The sequence below is a fragment of the Pseudophryne corroboree genome, chromosome 1, assembly GCF_028390025.1.
Source record: "Pseudophryne corroboree isolate aPseCor3 chromosome 1, aPseCor3.hap2, whole genome shotgun sequence".
In the NCBI taxonomy this organism is placed as follows: domain Eukaryota; kingdom Metazoa; phylum Chordata; class Amphibia; order Anura; family Myobatrachidae; genus Pseudophryne; species Pseudophryne corroboree.
In genome coordinates this window covers 455966335-455993806 of record NC_086444.1, presented here as the reverse complement: position 1 = coordinate 455993806, position 27472 = coordinate 455966335, and the positions used below count along the sequence as shown (strand labels likewise).

The 27472-nt window shown below is 47.6% G+C and overlaps 1 protein-coding gene across 2 annotated transcripts in view; it reads left to right on the top strand.

The window, feature by feature from the left end:
• Positions 1-27472, top strand: part of RABGGTA (Rab geranylgeranyltransferase subunit alpha) — a 283795-nt gene that overhangs the window by 218181 nt on the left and 38142 nt on the right. For both annotated transcript variants that reach the window (XM_063913666.1, XM_063913665.1), the window contains exons 14-16: positions 13297-13413; positions 13492-13605; positions 22889-22976. In XM_063913666.1, coding sequence (XP_063769736.1) covers positions 13297-13413; positions 13492-13605; positions 22889-22976 — 319 coding nt within the window. The remainder of the gene's footprint in view (positions 1-13296; positions 13414-13491; positions 13606-22888; positions 22977-27472) is intronic.

Below are 27472 nucleotides of genomic sequence, written 5' to 3'. Positions count from 1 at the left end.
ACTGCAACGAGGGACTTAGGGGAGAAGTAGTGAACTCACCTGCGTGCAGAGTGGATTTGCTGCTTGGCTACTGGACACTAGCTCCAGAGGGACGATCACAGGTACAGCCTGGATGGTCACCGGAGCCGCGCCGCCGGCCCCCTTGCAGACGCTGAAGAGAGAAGAGGTCCAAAATCGGCGGCTGAAGACTCCTGAGTCTTCATAAAGGTAGCGCACAGCACTGCAGCTGTGCGCCATTTTCCTCTCAGCACACTTCACACAACAGTCACTGAGGGTGCAGAGCGCTGGGGGGGGCGCTCTGAGAGGCAAATAAAAACCTTATTAGAGGCAAAAAAAATACCTCACATATAGCCCACAGAGGCTATATGGAGATATTTAACCCCTGCCTAACTTCAAAAATAGCGGGAGACGAGCCCGCCGAAAAAGGGGCGGGGCCTATCTCCTCAGCACACAGCGCCATTTTCTCTCACAGAAAAGCTGGAGAGAAGGCTCCCAGGCTCTCCCCTGCACTGCACTACAGAAACAGGGTTAAAACAGAGAGGGGGGGCACTGATTTTGGCGATATTGTATATATATAAAAGATGCTATAAGGGAGAAACACTTATATAAGGTTGTCCCTATATAATTATAGCGTTTTTGGTGTGTGCTGGCAGACTCTCCCTCTGTCTCCCCAAAGGGCTAGTGGGTCCTGTCCTCTGTCAGAGCATTCCCGGTGTGTGTGCTGTGTGTCGGTACGTGTGTGTCGACATGTATGAGGACGATGTTGGTGAGGAGGCGGAGAAATTGCCTGTAATGGTGATGTCACTCTCTAGGGAGTCGACACCGGAATGGATGGCTTATTTAGAGAATTACGTGAGAATGTCAACACGCTGCAAGGTCGGTTGACGACATGAGACGGCCGACAATCTATTAGGACCGGTCCAGGCGTCTCAGAAACACCGTCAGGGGTTTTTAAAAAACGCCCATTTACCTCAGTCGGTCGACACAGACACAGACACGGACACTGAATACAGTGTCGACGGTGAATAAACAAACGTATTTCTCATTAGGGCCACACGTTAAGGGCAATGAAGGAGGTGTTACGTGTTTCTGATACTACAAGTACCACAAGAAAGGGTATTATGTGGGAGTGAAAAAACTACCTGTAGTTTTTCCTGAATCAGATAAAATAAAATGAAGTGTGTGATGATGCGTAGGGTTACCCCGATAGCAAATATTGGCGTTATACCCTTTCCCGCCAGAAATTAGGGTACGTTGGGAAACACCCCTTAGGGTGATAAGGCGCTCACACGCTTATCAAGTGGCGTTACCGTCTCCAGATACGGCCGCCCTCAAGGAGCCAGCTGATAGGAAGCTGGAAAAATATCCTAAAAAGTATATACACACATACGGTGGTTATACTGCGACCAGCGATCGCCATCAGCCTGGAGATGCAGTGCTGGGTTGGCTTGGTCGGATTCCCTGACTGAAAATATTTTATTCATGTACAGCATTTAATAGGATGCATTCTATATATATGTATGTGAGATGCACAGAGGGATATTTGCTCTCTGGCATCAAGATAAGTGCGTTGTCCATATCTCCCAGAAGATGTCAGGGACACGACAGTGGTCAGGTGATACAGATCCCATACGGCAGATGGAAGTATTGCTGTATAAAGGGAAGGAGTTATTTGGGGGTCGGTCCATCGGACCTGGGGACCACAGCAACAGCTGGGAAATCCAACCTTTTTTACCCCAAGTTACATCTCAGCTAAAAAAGACACCGTCTTTTCAGCCTCAATCTTTCCTTTCCCATGAGGGCATGCAGGCAAAAGGCCAGTCATATCTGCCCAGACATAGAGGTAAGGGAAGTAGACTGCAGCAGGCAGCCCTTTCCCAGGAAAAGAAGCCCTCCACCGCGTCTGCCAAGTCCTCAGCATGACGCTGGGGCCGTGCAAGCGGACTCAAGGTGGGGGGGTAGTCTCAAGAGTCTCAGGGCGCAGTGGGATCACTCGCAAGTTGACCCCTAGATCGTACGAGTATTATCCCAGGGGTAAAGATTGGAGAGTCGAGACATCTTCTCCTCGCAGGTTCCTGAAGTCTGCTTTACCAACGGCTCCCTCCGACAGGGAGGCAGCATTGGAAACAATTCACAAGCTGTATATCCAGCAGGTGATAATCAAAGTACCCCTCCTACGACAAGGAAAAGGGTATTATTTTTCCACACTATATTGTGGTACTGAAGCCAGACGGCTTGGTGACACATAGTCTAAATCTAAAATGTTTTGAACACTTACATAAAAGGTTCAAATCGAGATAAAGTCACTCAGAGCAGTGATAGCGAACCGGAAAAAAGGGGACTATATGGTGTCCCTGGACATCAAGGATTACCTCCATGTCCAAATTTTGTCCTTCTCATCAAGGGTACCTCTGGTTCGTGGTACAGAACTGTCAATATCAGTTTCAGACGATGCCGTTTGAATTATCCACGGCACCCCGGGCCTTTTTACCAAGGTAATGGCCGAAAAGATGTTTCTTCAAAGAAAAAAGGCATCTAAATTATCCCTTACTTGCACGACCTAAAAAGGGCAAGTTCCAGAGAACAGTTGGAGGTCGGAAGAGCACTATCTAAAGTAGTTCTTCGACGGCACGACTGGATTCTAAATATTCCAAGAATCGCAGCTGTTTTCCGACGATACGTCTGCTGTTCCTAGGGATGATTCTGGACACGGTTCAGAAAAAGGTTTTTCTTCCCGAGGAAAAAGCCAAGGAGTTATCCGACCTGTCAGGAACCTCCTAAAACCAGGAAAGGTGTCTGTACATCAATGCACAAGAGTCCTGGGAAAAATGGTGGTTTTTTACGAAGCAATTCCATTCGGCAGATTCCATGCAAGAATTTTCCAAAGGGATCTGTTGGACAAATGGTCAGGGTCGCATCCTCAGATGCACCTGCGAATAACCCTGTCGCCAAGGACAAGGGTATATCTTCTGTGGTGGTTGCAAAAGGCTCATCTATTGGAGGGCCGCAGATTCGGCATACAGGATTTGATCCTGGTGACCACGGACGCCAGCCTGAGAGGTTGGGGAGCAGTCACACAAGGAAGAAACTTCCAGGGGGTATGGACGAACCTGGAAAAGTCTCTTCACATAAACATTCTGGTACTAAGAGCAATCTAAAATGCTCTAAGCCAGGCGGAACCACTCCTGCAAGGAAAACCGGTGTTGATTCAGTCGGACAACATCACGGCGGTCGCCCATGTAAACAGACAGGGCGGCACAAGAAGCAGGAGTGCAATGGCAGAAGCTACCAAGATTCTTCGCTGGGCGGAGAATCACGTAATAGCACTGTCAGCAGTGTTCTTCCCGGGCGTGGACAACTGGGAAGCAGACTTCCTCAGCAGACACGATATTCACCCGGGAGAGGGGGGTCTTCATCCAGAAGTCTTCCACATGCTAGTAAACTGTTGGGAAAGACCAATGGTAGACATGATGGCGTCTCGCCTCAACAAGAAACTGGACAAGTATTGCGCCAGGTCAAGAGATCCACAGGCAATAGCTGTGGACGCACTGGTAACACCTTGGGTGTACAAATCAGTATATGTGTTTCCTCCTCTGCCTCTCATACCAAAGGTATTGAAGATTATACGGTGAGGAGGAGTAAGAACAATACTAGTGGCTCCGGATTGGCCAAGAAGGACTTGGTACCCGGAACTTCAAGAGTTGGTCACGGACGACCCGTGCCCTCTACTTCTGAGAAGGGACCTGCTACAACAGGGTCCCTGTCTCTTTCAAGACTTACCGCGGCTGCGTTTGACGGCATGGCGGTTGAACGCCAGATCCTAAAAGGGAAAGGCATTCCAGAAGAAGTCATTCCTACCTTGATTAAGGCAAGGAAGGAAGTCACCGCGAAACATTATCACCGCATTTGGCGAAAATATGTCGCGTGGTGCGAGGATCGGAGTGTTCCGACGGAGGAATTTCAACTGGGTCGTTTCCTACATTTCCTACAATCAGGATTGTCTATGGGTCTCAAATTGAGATCTATTAAGGTTCAAATTTCGGCCCTGTCAATATTCTTCCAAAAAGAATTGGCCTCAGTTCCTGAGGTACAGACTTTTGTTAAAGGAGTACTGCATATACAGCCTCCTGTGGTGCCTCCGGTGGCACCGTGGGATCTAAATGTAGTTTTAGATTTCCTCAAATCCCATTGGTTTGAACCATTGAAAAAGGTGGATTTTAAATATCTCACATGGAAAGTGACTATGTTACTGGCCCTGGCTTCCGCCAGGAGAGTATCTGAATTGGCGGCTTTATCTTATAAAAGCCCTTATCTAATCTTCCATTCGGATAGGGCAGAACTGAGGACTCGTCCGCATTTTCTCCCTAAGGTGGTATCAGCGTTTCACCTGAACCAACCTATTGTGGTGCCTGCGGCCACTGGCGACTTGGAGGACTCCAAGTTGTTGGACGTTGTCAGAGCCTTAAAAATATACATTTCAAGGACGGCTGAAGTCAGAAAATCTGACTCGCTGTTGATACTATATGCACCCAACAAGTTGGGTGCCCCTGCTTCTAAGCAGACGATTGCTCGTTGGATTTGTAACACAATTCAACTTGCTCATTCTGTGGCAGGCCTGCCACAGCCTAAATCTGTTAAGGCCCATTCCACAAGGAAGGTGGGCTCATCTTGGGCGGCTGCCCGAGGGGTCTCGGCATTACAATTCTGCCGAGCAGCTACGTGGTCGGGGGAAAACACGTTTGTAAAATTCTACAAATTTGATACCCTGGCAAAAGAGGACTTGGAATTCTCTCATTCGGTGCTGCAGAGTCATCCGCACTCTCCCGCCCGTTTGGGAGCTTTGGTATAATCCCCATGGTCCTTTCAGGAACCCCAGCATCCACTTAGGACGATAGAGAAAATAAGAATTTACTTACCGATAATTCTATTTCTCGGAGTCCGTAGTGGATGCTGGGCGCCCATCCCAAGTGCGGATTATCTGCAATACTGTACATAGTTATTGTTAACAAATTCGGGTTATATTGTTAAGGAGCCATCTTTAAGAGGCTCTTTCTGTTATCATACTGTTAACTGGGTTTAGATCACAAGTTGTACGGTGTGATTGGTGTGGCTGGTATGAGTCTTACCCGGGATTCAAATTGCCTCCCTTATTGTGTACGCTCGTCCGGGCACAGTACCTGGCTGGAGTCTGGAGGGGGGTCATGGGGGGAGGAGCCAGTGCACACCACCTGATCTGGTAAAAGCTTTACTTTTTTGTGCCCTGTCTCCTGCGGAGCCGCTGTTCCCCATGGTCCTTTCAGGAACCCCAGCATCCACTACGGACTCCGAGAAATAGAATTATCGGTAAGTAAATTCTTATTTTATGTTTGGGGAGAAAAAGCAGGCAGTGTTTTGTTCCCCCATCAAATGAGTGAATGAAGTGTGAAAAAGCGTGGGTTCCCCCGATAAGAAACTGGTAATTTCTAAAAAGTTACTGATGGCGTACCCTTTCCCGCCAGAGGATAAGTTACGCTGGGAGATATCCCCTAGGGTGGATAAGGCGCTCACACGTTTGTCAAAAAAGGTGGCACTGCCGTCTTAGGATACGGCCACTTTGAAGGTACCTGCTGATAAAAAGCAGGAGGCTATCCTGAAGTCTGTATTTACACACTCAGGTACTAGACTGAGACCTGCAGATAGTGCTGCTGCAGCGTGGTCTGTAACCCTGTCAAACAGGGATACTATTTTGCGAACATAAGACGTCGTCTTATATATGAGGGATGCACAGAGGGATATTTTGCCGGCTGGCATCCAGAATTAATGCAATGTCCATTCTGTCAGGAGGGTATTAGAGACCCGACACTGGACAGGTGATGCTGACTTTAAAAGGCACATAGAGCCTTATAAGGGTGAGGAATTGTTTTGGGATGGTCTCTGGGACCTCGTATCCACAGCAACAGCTGGGAAGAATTTTTTTTGACCTCAGGTTTCCTCACAGCCTAAGAAAGCACTGTATTATCAGGTACAGTCCTTTCGGCTTCAGAAAAGCAAGCGGGTAAAAGGCGCTTCCTTTCTGCACAGAGACGAGGGAAGAGGGAAAAAGCTGCACCAGTCAGCCAGTTCCCAGATTCAAAATTCTTCCCCCGCTTCCTCTGAGTCCACCGCATGACGCGGGGGCTCCACAGGCGTAGCCAGGTACGGTGGGGGGCCGCCTCAAAAATTTCAGCGATCAGTGGGCTCGCTCACAGGTGGATCCCTGGATCCTTCAAGTAGTATCTCACGGGTACAAGCTGGAATTCGAGGCGTCTCCCCCCCGCCGTTTCCTCAAATCTGCCTTGCCGACAACTCCCTCAGGCAGGGAGGCTGTGCTAGAGGCAATTCACAAGCTGTATTCCCAGCAGGTGATAGTCAAGGTGCCCCTACTTCAACAAGGACGGGATTACTATTCCACACTGTTTGTGGTACCGAAACCGGACGGTTCGGTGAGACCCATTTTAAATTTGAAATCCTTGAACACATACATAAAAAAATTCAAGTTCAAGATGGAATCGCTCAGGGCGGTTATTGCAAGCCTGGAGGAGGGGGATTACATGGTATCCCTGGACATCAAGGAGGCTTACCTACATGTCCCCATTTACCATCCTCACCAGGAGTACCTCAGATTTGTGGTACAGGATTGCCATTACCAATTCCAAACACTGCCGTTTGGACTGTCCACGGCACCGAGGGTCTTTACCAAGGTAATGGCAGAAATGATGATACTCCTTCGAAAAAAGGAGTTTTAATTATCCCGTACTTGGACGATCTCCTTATAAAGGCGAGGTCCAAGGAGCAGTTGTTGGTCGGAGTAGCACTATCTCGGGAAGTGCTACAACAGCACGGATGGATTCTATACATTCCAAAGTCACAGCTGGTTCCTACCACACGTCTACTGTTCCTGGGGATGGTTCTGGACACAGAACAGAAAAAAGTGTTTCTCCCGCAGGAGAAAGCCAAGGAGCTGTCATCTCTAGTCAGAGACCTCCTGAAACCAAAACAGGTATCGGTGCATCACTGCACACGAGTCCTGGGAAAAATGGTAGCTTCTTACGAAGCAAAATTCCATTCGGCAGGTTCCATGCAAGAACCTTTCAGTGGGACCTCTTGGACAAGTGGTCGGGATCGCATCTTCAGATGCATCGGCTGATAACCCTGTCTCCAAGGACCAGGGTATCTCTACTGTGGTGGCTGCAGAGTGCTCATCTTCAAGAGGGCCGCAGATTCGGCATACAGGACTGGGTCCTGGTAACCACGGATGCCAGCCTTCGAGGCTGGGGGGCAGTCACACAGGGAAGAAATTTCCAAGGACTTTGGTCAAGTCAGGAGTCGTCCCTACACATAAATTTTCTGGAACTGAGGGCCATTTACAATGCCCTAAGTCTGGCAAGGCCTCTGCTTCAAAACCAGCCGTTACTGATCCAATCAGACAACATCACGGCAGTCGCCCATGTAAACCGACAGGGCGGCACAAGAAGCAGGATGGCGATGGCAGAAGCCACAAGGATTCTCCGATGGGCGGAAAATCACGTCTTAGCACTGTCAGCAGCTACTAAAAAGTCTGACCCTCGCTCGCCTAAGACCAAGGGGTCCTCTAAGCGAGCTCTTATCTCCTCACAATCCACTGCTGTCACTGACACCTCGTCTGATGAAGATGGCGCTTACATTGACCCCACAGATTCTGACACAGATACTGCTGATTGGGAGGGTAGTTCACATGTGGATGTTCCTGATCTTTTGGAGGCTATTAAGTTGATTTTACAGATTACGGATGATCCCGAGCCATCCGCCCCTCCTAAGAAACCAGATAGGTTCAAGCGTCAGAAGGTGGTTAAACAAGTTTAACCTCACTCTGACCACCTAGTGGATATACGTCAGGAACCCTGGGGAAAACCGGGAAAGAAGTTTGTGCCTCAAAAGAAGATGCTGGCTCGCTATCCCCTCGCGCCAGAGCTGTCTAAAAATTGGGAAACGCCTCCTCCAGTAGACTCACATGTGGCTAGGATGGTGGTTTCCTCAGCTCTACCTGTCACTACCGTGACGTCTCTAAAAGAGCCTACGGATAAACATGTGGAGGGTTGTCTGAAAGCGATTTACACCCTCACGGGTGCTGCACAAAGGCCCACTATTGCAGCAACATGGGCTGCAGAGGCTATTGAAGCATGGGCCCTAGAGTTAGAAGCTGAAATCTCTTCTGACCATGCTAGACAATGCTTGTCATATATTGTCACAGCTTCTCCCTATATTAAAGAGGCGGCTTCTGATGCCGGTATTCTAGCAGCCGAGGCCTCTACTACATCAGTCCTGGCTCGCCGGATATTGTGGCTGAGATCCTGGTCTGTGGATCTGGACTCTAGAAAAACCCTGGAGGTACTCCCTTTCAAGGGAGATATTCTATTTGGGGAGGACTTAAATAAGATAGTGGCTGACTTGGCTACTGCCAAAACTGCCTGTCTGCCAAGTTCCGCTCCTTCTGTGTCGAAGGCTAAAGGTACTTCCTTTCGCCCCTTTCGTCCTTCAGGTAAAGCAAAAGGTCAGGCGTACAACAAGCAGGCCCGCACTTCCAAACCTGGTAAGCCAAAGCCCAAAAGAGCCTGGGCGGCCCGTCAGCCAGCTTCCAAGACCGATAAGCCTGCCGCATGACGGGGCGGGCCTCCCCCTGGGGGATCCCAGGGTGGGGGGCCGGCTTCTAGGGTATACCCAGGAATGGTTGAAGACCACTTCAGATGCCTGGGTACGGGAAGTCGTCACTCAAGGTTACGCCATAGCCTTCAAAAACCATCCCCCTCATCGATTTTGCCTGACAGACGTCCCGTTGTACCAGACAAAGGCAAACACTCTACATTCGGTGGTACAGACCCTCCTGGATACAGGAGTCGTAGTACAGGTGCCTCTTGCTCAGACCTCAAGGCATTCTCAACCTCAAGGCATTGAACAGGTTTGTGAAAGTTTCCAAGTTCCGTATGGAAACCCTTCGCTCTATAGTTCTGGCCTTGGAACCTGGGGACTACATGGTCTCCCTGGACATACAGGATGCTTACCTGCATATTCCTATAGCAGTGTCACATCAACAATACCTGAGGTTTGCGATTGGCAACCTCCATTACCAGTTTCGGGCGTTACCTTTTGGTTTACCTACGGCTCCGCGAGTCTTCACCAAAGTTATGGCGGTGATGACGGTGGTACTGCGCCGTCAAGGGGTTAGGATACTGCCGTACCTGGACGACTTGTTAATCCTGGCAAATTCCCCAGAACTTCTCCTGCGTCATCTGGATATGACGATCCGGTTTCTACAAGCCCACGGGTGGCTCATCAACTGGAAGAAATCCTCCCTGGTCCCTGCTCAGAGCATGGTGCACCTGGGAGCGCTATTGGACACTCACAACCAGCGGTTGTTATTGTCTCAGCAGAAAGTCCTGAAGCTTCAGGACAGGATTCGTTGCTTCCTTTCTCGTCCGCAAGTGTCAATACATTCGGCGATGCAGGTGCTGGGCCTCATGGTATCAGCATTCGACAGGGTGGAGTATGCTCAATTCCATTCTCGCCCCCTCCAGAGGCTGATTCTAGCCAAGTGGGACGGCCTGCCTCACCGGATCAGGTCTCACATGATCTCATTGACTTCGGAGGTCCGTCTGTCGCTGCACTGGTGGCTCCAGGACCAACGATTGTGCAGGGGCCGTCCCTTCTGGATATCCGACTGGGTCCTGTTGATGACAGATGCCAGTCTAAGAGGTTGGGGAGCGGTGCTGGAGCAACACTTCCTTCAGGGTCGGTGGACCAAGGAGGAATCTCTCCTCTCGATCAACATTCTGGAATTGCGGGCGGTCTTCAATGCGTTGAACCTGGCCCAGCATTTAATTCAGAACCGTCCTGTTCAAGTACAGTCGGACAACGCCACCACAGTGGCTTACATAAATCATCAAGGCGGCACTCAAAGCCGTTTGTCAATGAAGGAAGTCTCACGGATTCTACATTGGGCGGAACGCCATCTACCTGCCATATCGGCAATATTCATTCCGGGGGTCCTGAATTGGGAAGCGGACTTTCTCAGTCGTCAGGACGTACACGCCGGCGAGTGGGGCCTCCATCCAGAAGTGTTTCAACTCCTAATGGAAAAGTGGGGCCTTCAAGACGTAGATCTGATGGCGTCTCGACACAATCACAAGGTTCCGGTCTTCGGAGCAAGGACGAGGGATCCTCAAGCAGCATTCGTGGATGCGCTAGCGGTGCCGTGGAGGTTTCGGCTGCCGTACGTGTTCCCTCCGGTGTCACTCCTGTCCAGGGTAATTCGGAAGTTCAAGCAAGAAAGAGGAATTCTGCTTCTCATAACTCCGGCGTAGCCCAGACAGCACTGGTTCTCAGACCTACAGGGCCTATCGTCAGAGCGTCCAATTCTACTTCCACAACGCCCGGACCTCCTCGTTCAGGTTGTCTTTGACTGCGTGGCTCTTGAAGCTTCCGTCTTAAGGACTAAAGGGTTTTCTGAGGCGGTCATTCAAACTATGTTTTGGGCCCGGAAACCGGCTTCTGCTCGGATTTACTGTAGGGTCTGGCATTCTTACTTTGTTTGGTGCGCATCTTACAATTATGACGCTTCCAAGTTTAGTATAGCCAAGCTGTTGGCCTTTCTTCAGCAGGGCCTGGACTTAGGCCTGCATCTGGCCTCCCTCAAGGTTCAAATATCTGCCTTGTCGGTGTGGTTTCAGAGAAAGATTGCGACCTTCCCTGATGTATATCTTTACTCAGGGTGTGTTGCGTATCCAACCTCCCTATGTCCCGCCTGTGGCTCCTTGGGACTTGTCGGTGGTTTTGGAGGCGTTACAAGAGTCTCCGTTTGAGACTTAAGTGGTTTTCCCTTAAGGTGGTGTTTCTGCTGGCTATTGCTTCAGCTAGAAGAGTGTCGGATTTGGGTGCCTTGTCTTGTAGTTCCCCATATCTGATATTTCACCGTGACCGGGCGGTTCTTAGGACTCGTCCCGGTTATTTGCCTAAGGTGGTTTCTTCGTTCCACCTTAATCAGGAGATTGTGGTACCGGCCTTTGTCTCTCCTGATCTGTCTCCCAAAGAGCGGTCTTTGGATCTGGTATGGGCTCTCCGTATCTATGTGAAGAGAACTGCTTCTGTTAGGAAATCTGATTCTCTCTTTATTCTGTTTGGGTTTCACAAACGGGGCTGGCCTGCTCACAAGCAGACTTTGGCCAGATGGATTATAATGGTGATTGCACATGCTTATGTGAGGGCTGGTCTGTCAGCTCCTGCTCACATTACGGCCCATTCTACTCGGTCTGTTGGACCTTCTCGGGCGGCCCCCCGTGGTGCGACCCTTCATCAATTGTGCAAGGCGGCTACGTGGTCCTCTGTGAACACGTTCATGAGGTTCTATGCCTTCGATACTGCTGCTTCCCAGGATGCTTCCTTTGGACGCCGGGTTCTTGTGCCCGCTACAGTGCGTCCCCTCCCATAAGGAACTGCTTTAGGACATCCCCTATGTCTTTCCTTGTGGAGCCCAGTGTACCCCGCAGCAGATAACGAGTTTTATGGTAAGAACTTACCTTTGTTAAAATTCTTTCTGCGAGGTACACTGGGCTCCACAAGGTGCCCACCCTGACGCACTTAACTTCTTTGGGTTGGTATGGCATTAGCCACTGACAGTTCTCCTGTCGTGAGAGTGTGGTGTATGTGGCTACTAACCGTTGTCGTCTGTTTTCCTGCTACTGCATTGGGCTGGTTAACTAAAAACTGAGCTCCTGTGCAGGGAGGTGGGGTTATAGAGGAGGCGGCGCTATGCATCTTGGGAACAGTCAAAGCTTTTGAGCCTGTTGGTGCCTCGGATCAAAATCCTACTTTACACCCCTATGTCTTTCCTTTGTGGAGCCCAGTGTACCTCGCAGAAAGAGTTTTTACAAAGGTAAGTTCTTACCATAAAACTATTTTTTTCACCGTGACCGGGCCGTTCTTGGAACTCACTCTGGTTATCTGCCTAAGGTGGTGTCATCTTTCCACCTTAACCAAGAGATTGTGGTTCCGGCCTTTACCTCTCCAGGTTTATCTTCCAAAGAGCGGTCTTTGGATGTGGTACGGGCTCTCCGTATTTATGTGAATAAAGAACAGCTTCGCTTAGGAAATCTGATTCTCTCTTTGTCCTTTTTGGTTTTCTCAAACGTGGCTGGCCTGCTAATAATAAGCAGACCTTGGCCAGATGGATTAGAATGGCGATTGCACATGCTTAAGTACAGGCTGGCCTTCCAGCTCCTGCTACCACCAAAGCCCATTCTACTCTGTCTGTTGGACCTTCTTGGTCGGCCCGCCGTGGTGCGACCCTTGAACAATTGTGCAAGGCGGCTACATGGTCCTCAGTGAACACGTTCATAAGGTTCTATGCCTTCGATACTTCCGCCTCCCAGGATGCCTCCTTTGGACGCTGGGTTCTTGTGCCTGCTACAGTGCGTCCCCTCCCATAAGGAACTGCTTTAGGACATCCCCAATGTTATCCCTGTGGAACACCAGTGTACTCCGCTGCAGAAATTTATGGTAAGAACTTACCTTTGTTAAATCTCTTTGTGCGAAGTACACTGAGTTCCACAGGGCGCCCACCCTGACGCACTTAGCTTCTTTGGGTTTGTATGGCATTAGCCGCTGATGCCTTCTCCTGTCGTGAGAATGTGGTGTATGTGGCTAGTAACGGTTGTCGTCTCTATTGCCTGTAACTGCATTGGACTGGTGAACAAAACTGAGCTCCTGTGCGGGGTTATAGAGGAGGCGGCGCTAAGCATCTTGGGAGCAGTCAAAACTTTTAGCCTGTTGGTGCCTCGGCTCAAGATCCAACTCTACACCCTGATGTTATCCCTGTGGAACCCAGTGTACCTCGCAGAAAGATTTAACAAAGTTAAGTTCTTACCATAAATCTCTTTTTTTAGTTTATCAATCATACAATTACATTAGTAACCATATTTGTATGATATTTATTATAGTAGATATTAGTTTAAAAAAATGAAGTTGAGTTCCAGTTTGATGGCCTGTAATAATTTATCATGCAAAGTAAGACCCAAATCTGTTAGCAGACAAGCTACAGTTCATGGAGTCAAATGCAGTGTACAGTGGGTGTTGCTGTTGGCTAATGAGGATACCTAAAACCAGAGCCTTCACAATACTCGGTTAGTTAAGTGTGTGGTTCAGTGACTCATTAGATAACATTATTAATATTGCCACTTGTTCCACTATTAGAGTGAACCATCACGAAGTGCAAGGCCAAATGGTGATACTTATTCACTTTCATTACAGCTGGTGGACCAGATGCGTTCTGGTTACTATGATGACCTGCGCAGCAAGTTCCAGATAGAAAATGCCATATTAAAAATGGAATATGCAGATATAAACGTGATCAATCTTTCAAATAAGGTAAGATGTGGAAACACCCCTCTAAATGCATGGACGGATCATGTATTGTCAGTATCTAAAATCTCATTCTGCTCTTAGGGGCTGACACGACTATACCACCTTGACCATCTGGTCTTGGTTAGTCATATACGTCTTTCCAATAATCAGCTCCACTCCCTTCCAAGTGACTTGTTCATGTTGCAGTATATTGAGGTATGTTTCTATTAATCTGAGTATGGATGGAGGGAACATGGGGAAGTATATGTTATGACGCAATCGAAAGCTATTTTATCAGGGGCACTGGGGGAAGGGTTGTCAAATGTACTTATAGCAGGCATTCCCCATCTCGGTCCTCAAGGCACACTAACAGTGCAGGTTTTAGTGATATCCAGGCTGCAGCACAGATGGGTAAACCAAAATGATTGAGGTTCTAAATAAGTCACCTGTGCTCAAGCCTGGATATCACTAAAACCTGGACTGTTTGTGTGCCTTTAAGACCGAGGTTGGGAAAGTCTGACTTATAGATAAGTGTGTGCATAAGTATAATAAATACTACATATGAGATGGTAGTATAGAAGGAAAGAGAATACAAGTCATCCACAAGATTAGTGCAAGGTAATTAACTAAAGAAAAAATTTAATAAATTGTTCCCTCTTTTAATTGTTTTCAAATGCGTGGTACCAACAAGTAATTACTAGAAGAGAGTAATCTTCATTTTTATCCAAATTTTTATATTTTTGCAGTGTTTTATTTTGACTTATTTCTCGCAAAACCCAAGCCAGAACCCAAATGTACAGGAAGTGGTATGGAGAAATTCCACCTAGATGTACAGATATAAGCTTATTTATTGGATAGCTAATTGGGGGGTGATGTTGCCAAACTAGTCATGATGAAAAATTCTGGCCATACCCATCTAATTACCAGACAGAACCATACCACTACATAGATTTATATACAGTATATATCGGCATTCCCAAAGCATCTTGCAGCCAAAAAAAACCCAGCATGAAACCAAGTTGTATAAAGTTAGCTTCATGAAATTTGACCAAAAACGTAAAAATGACACTAAATTTAAATAGTTTAAACAAATGAAGCTAAATTGAAGCCGGTGAACAGGTATTTACTTTTTATAAGTGAAACCTGCAGATTTCAAATATAAAAATAAAAATCACTGTTTATTTAAGATACTCAAGACACTCCATATTTTTGTGCATCCCTCATCTTGTATAGAGTAGCAGCCTTGCTACATTTATTCACCTAATAGCTAACAGTCACACTGAAAGAAACCTATAAATGCATAACTTGTCTCTCTTGGACTATACAAGCACATTATCCAAGAGTTCTGTTCCAGTCTGCAGATACAATGGAAACAGATGTTCCCATTGGTCCAAGATATGACAAACTGTATGAGTTCATCGATGCCTTAAGGTCACCAGTATGGTGTAATGGCATCATTTATGTTTAGTGCACATTCAGTGTCTTGCTGTGGGTAGAATATTTCAATAATACCTTATACTATGTGGACATTTCATTCCATTCATGGTAGCAGCTAGTTGTCTTGAAAGGGTGCCAGGAATGTAATCAATGCTTGATTTAGAGTCCTCAGATCTGAGTCTAAACTGTATTTGTGAGATGGAATGGAACAAACAAGTATGTTGACTACTGCTTGGAACCAGCATGCAGCAGAATGCAACATGGAAGTGTGCACTAAGCATGAATATATCAGGGACTCTGCTTGAGTTTTCACGGTCAAAGATATTTTGCGAATGGCTCATCATATAATATCATCCAACAATGCTTGCTCAGTTGGAAAGTGTTCATGTATGTAAGTGGCTTAACATGTTCATAGTAAAAAGTTATAACTTATATGCCTCAGAGACTCGTAACGCATGTGTCACTTGGGCTAGATGAATTGCTATTATCTAGGTATGATAGGTGACATGTCTGTTGGGATGTATTAAAGATAAAATGTAGTTTAACTGGTAATTTGGGTGGAGTTCAAGTAAATTAAAAAGGATAAATATTATTTAACTGCATTGTGACGACCCCCTGATGTCTATGACAGTTAGGGTAGGTTGAGGTGAGCCTACGAATGTTCATCATAGTTATCTAGTCTTCAACCCTTGCAGCTCATTTAGAAGTTGTTTTTCAACACAAAGGTCATTATTTACAAAGCAGACACTTTTGTGAAACGGCATTAGCAGTCAGTGTTAATCCTGGCTTGCTTTACTCTTACTGCAAGTGCCGCTGCTTTGTAAATAAAGCCCAAAATCTTGTATTGGTCACAGTTTAAGGAGCATTACTGTAACTAATACACATTCATCAATTAAAGTAATGATTCTCCCAGCTGTTCTCATCACTATCTCATTTCTCTTACGTCCTAGAGGATGCTGGGGACTCCGTAAGGACCATGGGGTATAGATGGGCTCTGCAGGAGACATGGGCACTATAAAGAACTTTAGATGGGTGTGCACTGGCTCCTCCCTCTATGCCCCTCGTCCAGACCTCAGTTAGATCCTGTGCCCAGAGGAGACTGGGTGCACTGCAGGGGAGCTCTCCTGAGTTTCTCTGAAAAATAATTTTGTTAGGTTTTTTATTTTCAGGGAGCACGGCTGGCAACAGGCTTCCTGCATCGTGGGACTGAGGAGAGAGATGCAGACCTACTTAAATGATAGGCTCTGCTTCTTAGGCTACTGGACACCATTAGCTCCAGAGGGTCGGAACGCAGGTCTCACCCTCGCCGTTCGTCCCGGAGCCGCGCCGCCGTCCTCCTCACAGAGCCGGAAGATAGAAGCCGGGTGAGTATAAGAAGAAAGAAGACTTCAAAGGCGGCAGAAGACTTCAGATCTTATCTGAGGTAACGCGCAGCGGTACCGCTGCGCGCCATTGCTCCCACACACAACACACACAGCAGGCACTGATGGGCGCAGGGGGGGCGCCCTGGGAAGCACTAATAAACCTCTAGGGACTGGCTAACATACATATATAGGCTGCGGAGGCAGTATATTATATAATCCCCCACCAGTATTGAAAATTTGAGCGGGACCGAATCCCGCCGCTGAGGGGGCGGAGCTTGATCCTCCAGCTCTGACCAGCGCCATTTTCTCCACAGCACACTGCAGAGAAGCTGGCTCCCCGGACTCTCCCCTGCTGAACACGGTGACAGAGGGCAAAAAAGAGGGGTGGGGGGGTCACTTGTAATTGGCGCAGTGAGTGTATATGTGTATGTGTATGTATATATATATATATATATATATATATAGTTATATAAAAGCGCTGTTTATCTGGGAATTTTATTTCCAGTGTCAGTTGGCGCTGGGTGTGTGCTGGCATACTCTCTCTCTGTCTCTCCAAAGGGCCTTATTGGGGGAACTGTCTCCATATAGATATATCCCTGAGTGTGTGGGGGTGTCGGTACGCGTGTGTCGGCATGTCTGAAGCGGAAGGCTCATATAAGGAGGAGGTGGAGCAGATGATTGTGGTGTCTCCGTCGGCAAAGCCGACACCTGATTGGTTGGACATGTGGAATGTTGCAAATGTGGCTTTATTACATAAGAGATTAGACAAAGCAGAGTCCAGGGATAATACAGGGAGTCGATCAATGGCTCTGACTGTGTCACAGGGCCCTTCAGGGTCTCAAAAACGTCCCCTATCCCAAATAGCAGACACTGATACCGACACGGATTCTGACTCCAATGTCGACTACGATGATGCGAGGTTACACCCAAGGGTGGCCAAAAGTATTCATTATATGATATTTCAATAAAAGATGTTTTGCATATCACAGATGACCCCTCTCCCTGACACGAGGGTACACATGTTTAAGGAAAAGAAACCTGAGGTAACCTTTCCCCCATCTCATGAGCTGAACGCGTTATTTGAAAAGTCTTGGGAAACTCCAGACAAGAAACTGCAGATTCCCAAAAGAATTCTTATGGCGTATCCTTTCCCTGCGCAGGACAGGTTACGGTGGGAATCCTCACCCAGGGTGGACAAGGCGTTAACGTGCTGGTCCAAAAAAGGTGGCGCTACAGTCTCCAGACACGGCAGCCCTCAAGGATCCTGCTGATCGCAGACAGGAAACTACTTTAAAATCAATTTATACACATACGGGTGCTTTGCTCAGACCGGCAATAGCATCGGCTTGGGTTTGTAGCGCGGTAGCAGCTTGGACAGATACCTTGTCAGCTGATATTGATACCCTGGATAGGGATACCATTTTATTGACCTTAGGTCACATTAAAGACGCAGTCTTATATATGAGAGACGCTCAGAGAGACGTTGGTCTGCTAGGTTCGAGAGCCAACGCCATGGCGATTTCTGCGAGGCATGCCCTGTGGACCCGCCAATGGAAGGGTGATGCCGACTCAAAGAAGTATATGGAAGTTTTACCTTACAAAGGTGAGGATTTATTTGGGGAAGGTCTCGCGAACCTGGTTTCCACAGCTACCGCGGGTAAATCTACTTTTTTACTTTGTTTCCCCACAGCAAAAGAAAATGCCGCAATATCAGATGCAGTCCTTTCGGTCGCATAAGTCCAGAAGAGGTCGGGGCTCTTCCTTCCTCGCCAGAGGTAAGGGTAGAGGCAAAAGAATGCCTGCTACGGCTAGTTCCCAGGAGCAGAAGTCCTCCCCGGCTTGTACTAAATCCACCGCATGACGCTGGGGCTCCACTGAGGGAATCAGCGCCGGTGGGGGCACGTCTTCGACTCTTCAGCCACGTCTGGGTTCAGTCAGACGTGGATCCTTGGGCATTGGAAATTGTATCCCAAGGTTACAAGCTGGAATTCGAAGACGTGCCTCCTCGCCGGTTCTTCAAATCGGCTTTACCAGCTTCTTCCCCAGAAAGGGAGATAATTTTAGCTGCAATTCAAAAACTGTGTAAACAACAAGTGGTTGTCGAGGTTCCCCTAGTTCAACAGGGGAAAGGGGTACTATTCAACCCTATTTGTGGTCCCGAAACCGGATGGCTCGGTCAGACCCATTCTAAATTTAAAATCCCTAAACCTGTACTTGAAAAAGTTCAAATTCAAGATGGAATCGCTCCGGGCAGTTATCTCCAGCCTGGAAGGGGGGTATTTTTTGGTGTCACTGGACATAAAGGACGCATACCTTCATGTCCCCATATATCCCCCTCATCAGGCGTGCCTGAGATTCGCTGTACAGGACTGTCATTACCAGTTTCAGACTTTGCCGTTTGGGCTTTCCACGGCCCCGAGGATTTTCACCAAGGTAATGGCGGAAATGATGGTGCTCCTGCGCCGGCAGGGAGTCACAATTATCCCGTACTTGGATGATCTCCTGATAAAAGCGAGATCGAGAGATCTGTTGCTAAAAAGCGTGGCGCTCTCCCTGAGAGTGCTGCAGCAACATGGCTGGATTCTGAATCTACCAAAGTCACAGTTGGTTCCAACAACTCGGCTATCTTTCTTAGGCATGATTCTGGACACGGAACAAAAGAGGGTCTTTCTCCCAATAGAAAAAGCCCAGGAACTCCAGAACATGGTCAGAGACCTGTTAAAACCGAAAAGAGTGTCAGTCCATCAATGCACTCGAGTACTGGGAAAAATGGTGGCGACCTACGAGGCCATCCCCTTCGGCAGGTTTCATGCAAGGACATTTCAGTGGGACCTTTTGGACAAGTGGTCCGGGTCCCATCTTCAAATTCATCAGAAAATAAGCCTGTCCCCCAGGGCCAGGGTGTCTCTCCTATGGTGGCTGCGGAGTGCTCACCTTCTAGAGGGTCGCAGGTTCGGCATTCAGGACTGGGTTCTGGTGACCACGGACGCGAGCCTCCGAGGTTGGGGAGCAGTCACACAAGGAAAAAACTTTCAGGGACTATGGTCAAGCCAGGAGGCTTGTCTACACATCAACGTACTGGAATTGAGGGCCATATACAACGGCCTACGTCAAGCGGAGAATCTTCTTCGCGACCTACCGGTTCTGATTCAATCAGACAACGTCACAGCCGTGGCGCATGTAAACCGCCAAGGCGGGACAAGGAGCAGAACGGCAATGGCGGAAGCCACCAGGATTCTTCGCTAAGCGAAAAATCACGTAAGCGCGTTGGCAGCGGTCTTCATTCCGGGAGTGGACAACTGGGAAGCAGACTTCCTCAGCAGACACGATCTTCATCCCGGAGAATGGGGACTTCATCAGGAAGTTTTTGCAGAGATAAGTCATTGGAGACTTCCTCAAATAGACAGGATGGCGTCACGCCTCAACAAGAAGCTTCGGAGGTATTGTGCCAGGTCAAGGGACCCTCAGGCAGTAGCGGTAGACGCCCTGGTGACACCGTAGGTGTTTCAGTCGGTCTATGTGTTCCCTCCTCTTCCACTCATCTCAAAGATATTGAGAATCATAAGACAAAAAAGCGTGCAGACAATACTCATTGTTCCAGATTGGCCTCGAAGGGCCTGGTATTCGGATCTTCAGGAAATGCTCACAGAAGATCCGTGGCCTCTTCCTGTCAGAGAGGATCTGTTGCAACAGGGGCCCTGCGTGTTCCAAGACTTACCGCGGTTACGTTTGACGGCATGGCGGTTGAACACCGAATCCTAGCTGGGAAAGGCATTCCGGAAGAAGTCATCCCTACTCTGATAAAGGCTAGGAAGGAGGTGACGGCGAAACATCACCGTATCTGGAGAAAGTATGTATCTTGGTGTGAAGCCAAGAATGCTCCTACTGAGGAATTCCATCTGGGCCGTTTTCTCCACTTTCTACAAACAGAAGTGGATATGGGCCCTTTTGTAAAGGGAGTGCTGCACATACAGCCTCCTTTTGTGCCTCCAGTGGCACCATGGGACCTTAATTAGTGTTACAGTTCCTAAAATCTCACTGGTTTGAACCTCTTCAAACGGTTGAATTAAAATTTCTCACTTGGAAGGTGGTCATGTTGTTGGCCTTGGCATCTGCAAGGCGGGTGTCCGAATTGGCTGGCCTTGTCTCACAAAAGCCCCTATCTGATTTTCCATGTGGATAGAGCGGAATTAAGGACTCGTCCTCAATTTTTGCCTAAAGTGGTTTCATCGTTTCATATGAACCAACCTATTGTGGTACCGGTGGCTACGGGGGTCTTGGAGGATTCCAAGTCCCTTGATGTAGTCAGGGCCTTAAAAATTTATGTAGCCAGGACGGCTCGGGTTAGGAAAACAGAGGCACTGTTTATCCTGTATGCAGCCAACAAGGTTGGCGCTCCTGCTTCTAAGCAGACTATTGCTCGCTGGATCTGTAACACGATTTAGCAGGCTCATTCTACGGCTGGATTGCCGTTACCAAATTCGGTAAAGGCCCATTCCACTAGGGAGGTGGGCTCTTCTTGGGCGGCTGCCCGAGGCGTCTCGGCATTATAGCTTTGCCGAGCGGCGACTTGGTCGGGGTCAAACACGTTTGCTAAATTCTACAAGTTTGATACCTTGGCTGAGGAGGACCTCATGTTTGCTCAATTGGTGCTGCAGAGTCATCCGCACTCTCCCGCCTGGTCTGGAGCTTTGGTATAATCCCCATGGTCCTTACGGAGTCCCCAGCATCCTCTAGGACGTAAGAGAAAATAAGATTTTAAACCTACCGGTAAATCTTTTTCTCCTAGTCCGTAGAGGATGCTGGGCACCCGTCCCAGTGCGGACATATTTCTGCAAGGCTTGTATATAGTTGTTGCTTACATAAGGGTTATGTTACAGTTAAGATCAGTCGTTGGCTGATGCTGTTTTGCTTCATACCGTTAACTGATTGCGTATATTCCAGGATATACGGTGTGGTTGGTGTGGGCTGGTATGAATCTTGCCCTTAGATTAACAAAAATCCTTTCCTCGTACTGTCCATCTCCTCTGGGCACAGTTTCTCTAACTGAGGTCTGGAGGAGGGGCATAAAGGGAGGAGCCAGTGCACACCCATCTAAAGTTCTTTATAGTGCCCATGTCTCCTGCGGAGCCCGTCTATACCCCATGGTCCTTACGGAGTCCCCAGCATCCTCTACGGACTAGGAGAAAAAGATTTACCGGTAGGTTTAAAATCTTATTTTTTCACCCTCCTCGTTGCTATTATACTGCCGCAATAATACATTCACCTACCCGTATGTACAGAGAAAGAATAGCAGCATGGTTACCCAGGACTAAAATTCACTCTTTGCCCTATATAGCCTTTTAGGTAGTGATCATTGGGGGTCATTTCGACCCGTTCGCACGCTGCTTTTTTTCGCAGCCGTGCGAACGGGTCTGGAATGCGCATGCGCAGCGGACGCAATGTGTAGGTGCGTCGCCGGGCAGCGACTGAATTAAAAAAGTAAAGCGATTGCTGCCGCGATCGCAACGTGATTGACAGGAGGAAGGCGTTTCGGGGTGGCAACTGACCGTTTTCGGGGAGTGGAGATCCGAACGCAGGCATGTCCAGGCGTTTGCAGGGCGGGTGTCTGACGTCAATTCCGGGACCTGAGACGTTGAAGTCATCGCAGTGGGTAAGTAAGTCCAGACCTATTCCTCATCTGCACAAAATGTTTTTGCATAGCTCGGCTGCACAAGCGATCGCAGCCTTGCTAGGCAAAAATACACTCCCCCATAGGCGGCGTCTAGTTGATCGCACGGGCTGCAAAAAGTTGCAGCGTGCAATCAACTCGGAATGAGGGCCATTGTTCTACCTTTTAACAACCATTGGCTTTTTGAAGTATCTTCAGAGATCATGTTTAACAAAGCAGGTGAAGGTTTCAAAAACTATAAGCTCTGATTGAAAAGGGAACAAATTATTTATTGCAGGTGAAAGAAAAACCTATAATCACAGTTGACCATGAATGTATTTTACTTGTTTTTCTCTGAACAGACCACTAGCAATCCTCCATGTAAGATCAGTTAGCATTGATTCTGCAACTGTAGTGGTCTTCCATGGGTGTACAATACAGCATTGTATAGTATGGGAGAGTTGTCTTTAGAAAATATCTTCAACAACCTCATCACAAAACTCATCCTGTAAAGTATGCAAAACAAAACCTTGAAAAGCCTGTCACTTTCTGGAGCAAAGTTCTTCAGCTTGAACAAACCAACATTTTCATTTGGTTTTACTCATAGCAAACATTTATATAGAAAACTGGCTGTAAATTTACAGAAAAAAATCCCCTCTAAAACTGCACAACCAGCTGGAAATAACTCACAAATGTGCTCCAATGAAAATTGCTCTCACTGCACCGTAGCACTATTTATAAATGTAATATTGTACTGGCAGACCACCGGGATGTATGTACCAGCCTCAGTGTTTGCATCTACTTGGGGGTGGGGGGGGGGGGGACACATTATCAAAAATAAAGTAAGTATTGGACAAGTGAAGGAAGCATGGATTCATAAAATATCAATAAATATTAGACTCTAATGTTCCATTGTCAGTGAAAAACACTGATCCCAGAGTACATTTGTTTGGTGAACTGTGAAATAGGCTATGTTAAGAGTAAGAGGACATTTAGTAATGGCTTTTTTGTAATGTTTATCATCTTCTCCACATGGTTGTTTTTTTAGGTACTTGAAGTGGATAATAATAATATTTCACAACTGAGTGGCCTATGGAACTTACCACGGCTTGAGGAGTTATCTCTACAGTGTAACAGTATCCTTTTAATGTTTACCATCAACCGTCATATGCACGGGATCCGGTCTGAAGATCGACAATGTTTAGGTCGACAGACACTAGGTTGACAGGGTTGGAAGGTCGACAGGATTTCTAGGTCGACATGTGCTAGGTCGACAGGTCAAAAGGTCGACATGGGTTATTTTATTTAAAAAAATTTGAACTATTTCATACTTAACGATCCACGTGGACTACGATTGGAACGGTAATCTGTCACCTTGCCCGAAGCATGGCGAGGGGACGCGGTGCACTAATTGGGGTTCCCGGTCACTCTACGAAGAAAACGAAACTAGAAAAAAAAAAACTTGTCGTCCTTTTGACCTGTCGACCAAGCACATGTCGACCAAGAAACCCTGTCGACCTAGTGACTGTCGACCTAAACGTTGTCGATCTAATGATCCACACCCCATATGCAAACCATGGACATTCTTCACCATGAATATGAAGCTGCAGTTTCTGGCTCCCGCTGCTGTGAATTAGTTTAGCATTTGACCTAAGAAAGTTTTGAGATTTAACCAAATTACTTCTAGACTAAAAAGTAGCTTTTTTTTTAATAAAAGAACAATTATAGCATTAACTTATATAAAGTTCCCATATCTTGGCAGAACTTGATATTATTATTATTGTTATTATTATTATTATTATCCTTTATTTATATGGCGCCACAAGGGATCCGCAGCGCCCATTACACAGTACATAATAAAATGAGAAAACAAGAAAACCGCACTTACAGTACAGGACAAAATAGGATAGGTATAGAAAACCCGGGGTTAGGTGCCATCAAAGGGAGTATGGAGTATAAGATAGTGTAAGTAAGAAAAGGAAAGGCACATGAGGAAAGAAGTCCCTGCTCTTGCGAGCTTACAATCTAAAAGGTGAGAGGCTAACAGACCAGAGTGACACAGACGGGGTAGACAGTGAGCATAGACAAGAGGGTTAGGAGGAGAGTTGGCTGGGTTTGGTGAAGAAGTGGATCTTGAGAGCCCGTTTGAAGTTTTGTAGAGAGGTGGAGAGTCGGATGGGGAGAGGTAGAGAATTCCAGAGATAGGGAGCAGCACGTGCAAAATCTTGAAGGTAGGAGTGTGAGGAGTTAATTAGTTGGCAGGAGAGGCGGCGTACATTAGCAGAGCGAAGAGGACGGGTGGGAATGTAAAGAGAGATAAGGTCAGAGATGTAAGAGGGCGAAGAGTGGGCGAGCACTTTGTAGGTGAGTGTGAGAAGCTTGAATTGGATTCTGAATGGGAAGGGTAGCCAGTGAAGGCCCTGCAAGAGAGGGCATGTGGATGTAGTACGTTTGGTGAGGAAGATGAGACGGGCAGCAGCGTTGAGGATAGATTAAAGTGGAGAGAGGCATTTCTTTTTCATCCACTAGGGGTCACTGGAGTACTCTTGGGATATGGACGGCTTCCACCGGAAGAAGGCACTGAATAAATTAATTTTTGAGACTACTCCTCCCCTCCATATCCTGCAGCACTTCAGTGTTTTTTCTGTGCTCGACACAGTTAGAAGGCATAGTGGAGCTCATCCACAAAGTATTGGAATTTTTTTTTTCTAAGTTTTTTTTTTTCTTCAATTTCCACGTCCTTTCCCCCCTTCTAACAGGCGTGGGTCAGGGACAGTGGAAGCGGCTGAGTAGCCGTGAGTGTCGGACCTCTCTGTAAAGAGCTCCCTCACTCCACTTGCAGGCTGCCTGCAGGAAAGCTGGACGGAGCTTGGATGAAGGCCCCGTCATAGACTTTTGTCACGGTCCAGGTATGTTGGGTTGGGGCGGTCAGCGCTTGCTGCCGCTCCACTGTTGGGGATTGTTGGGTACTCACCGCTGCCCGGAGCGCGTGTACATGGGCCGCTTCACGGTCCATGCGGCGCGCTCTCACTCTCCGGTTCCCAGCATCCTAAAAGACCGCTGCTCCCTGCGCAGCAGCAGCGCTGCTTGGCTACACAGACACGCCGTTATGCTGTGTGTGGCGGGCGGGAGCACGTGTGCATGGGCCGCTCCACGGCTCCATGCAGCACGCTCTCTGCTTCCGCCATCCGCCCGCAGCAGCCGAGGAGTTCCGTTGTCCGGGGTCTACAGTCAGGCCGCTCACACGGCCCTTTGCAAAACTTCCACAGGCCCAGACCCGGTGCTGTACACGGAGGTCGTGGGAGTGGGGGGGGGGGAGACTTTAACAGTATTTGGCAGTGCAAGAAATGCTTAATATGTTTAAATGTTCTCCTGTCTGTTCCAGGTTTCCTATTTTTACATCTCGGCTAAGAGTGGTACTACAGGAATTTTGGGGTCAGTTTTCGTATTTCTGGCAGGCACTGCACTTGCCTAGATATATACCAGGAACTTTGGTGTTATTACTGAGTCGTGCAGTCTGTCTGTGTGGAGTTTGTATTGTCTGTCTTCATAATGAGTAAGACACCAGCAAAATCTAAGAAACATTTGTCATGTCATGTCTGTAAGAGTGTGTTGCCTGATGGATCCACCACATGTACAGCATGTGTTGTTAATACAGCCATAAATACGATTTCCATTCCAGAAGTAAAGGCATCTCAGGACCCGCCATGGGCTTTACTTGCAGATGTATTAGTTGGTTTACAATCAGAACTGGCCGCCTCTCGTGAAGAAAGAGAGGCGGCAAGATCTGAGTTTAAGATGAGACCATTTGAGTTACCTGGGGAGTCTCAAACTGGTCATAAGTCCACCTTGAGTGGAAGAGATAAGTTTCCTTTTCCTACTAATTTTCCTGTCTCTGGGATACTAGACCTCACTGAACAGGAGTACGAGGAGGGCGAAATAGAACAACAGTCAGAAGGTGACGACTTTGACAGCCCAGGTATTGACAATCTCATCAGAGCAGTTCGTCAGTCGCTGGAGTTTACGGAAACTGAGGAGCCACTGACGAATGATGAGGTAGTCTTTACTAAACGACAGAGATCTCCGATGTGTTTCCCTATCTCGGAATCTCTTAATAAAATGTTACTGGAGTCACGGAAAAATCCGGACAAACGGTTTTCTATTCCTCGTAGATTTAAATCGAGTTACCCGTTTCCAGAGGCCATGACAGCTACATGGGAGAACCCACCTTTGGTGGATTCATCCGTATCTAAACTTACGAGGAAGTTAACCATACCAGTCCCAACTGCTACTACGCTTAAAGACCCTGCAGATCGTAAAATAGAGGCTATGCTAAGGTCCATGTACACAGCAACTGGAGTGCTGTTAAGACCTGGGTTGGTTGGCATTTGGGTTACTAAAGCTTTAATGGTATGGATAAAAGAGCTCAAGTCGGCTCTGCAAGATGATCATCTTATACTTCTCGCGGATCAAATCTGGGAAGCTGCTGAATATCTATGTACAGCTTCTACTGACGTCTGTCAGCTTACTTCTCGCCTGTCCTCATCGCTAGTCACAGTACGACGAGCACTTTGGCTGCGTTCGTGGCAGGCGGAGACGGAGGTTAAAAAAGGTATAGAGGCATTGCCTTATGATGGCGAGAAACTTTTTGGTCCTGAATTGGACAAATGGATTTCTGAGGCTACTGGAGGGAAGTCTGTTTTTCTTCCATCGCCTACAACTATACCTAAACGGAAATATTCTGGTCCGGCGTTCAAATCCTTTAGAACTCAGCCCTTTCGTGGGCAGGGAGGAGCAGTCACGCCGGGCAGAAGAGGTCGGGGACGTAGTGCCCGACAATCCAATGCACGTCGTCAAGACACCAAGACCACTAACAAACCAGTGGCATGACGGGCTCCCAGCCCATCTCGGATCTCCAATTGTGGGAGCACGCCTTCAGAGCTTTCAGGGGGCGTGGCTGCAGACGTCCACAGATGGGTGGATCCGCAATTTAGTATTAGAGGGTTACAAAATAGAGTTCGATTATCTTCCGACAGGAAGATTTTTCACGACAGGACTGCCTGTGTCGGACGACAAGAAAGCAGTTCTGCAGGTTGCCATTCAGTCTCTGCTGAATGCTGCAGTGATAATTCCGGTCCCTGTGCAGGAACAGGGGCAGGGTTATTATTCCAGTCTGTTTCTGGTACCAAAACCAGATGGCTCAGTCAGGCCAATATTGAACCTAAAAGGTCTCAATCATTACGTCACTTACCACAGATTCAAGATGGAATCTCTCAGGTCAGTAATTGCAGGGTTAGAGCCACAGGAATTCATGATTGCACTAGATCTCAAGGATGCGTATTTGCACATTCCGATTTGGCCACCTCACCAGAGTTTCTTAAGGTTTGCGATAAGACGAGACCATTACCAATTTCAGGCCCTACCGTTTGGCCTCTCATCAGCGCCTCGGGTATTCACCAAGGTAATGTCCGTGATGACAGCTCATCTCAGGTCCCTAGGGGTAATAATTGTTCCGTATTTAGACGATCTACTCATAAAGGCTCCGTCTCAACAATTGCTTCTCCAACATGCCTTACTAACGTACAATGTACTAGTTCAGCACGGTTGGATAGTCAGTTTAAAGAAATCACAT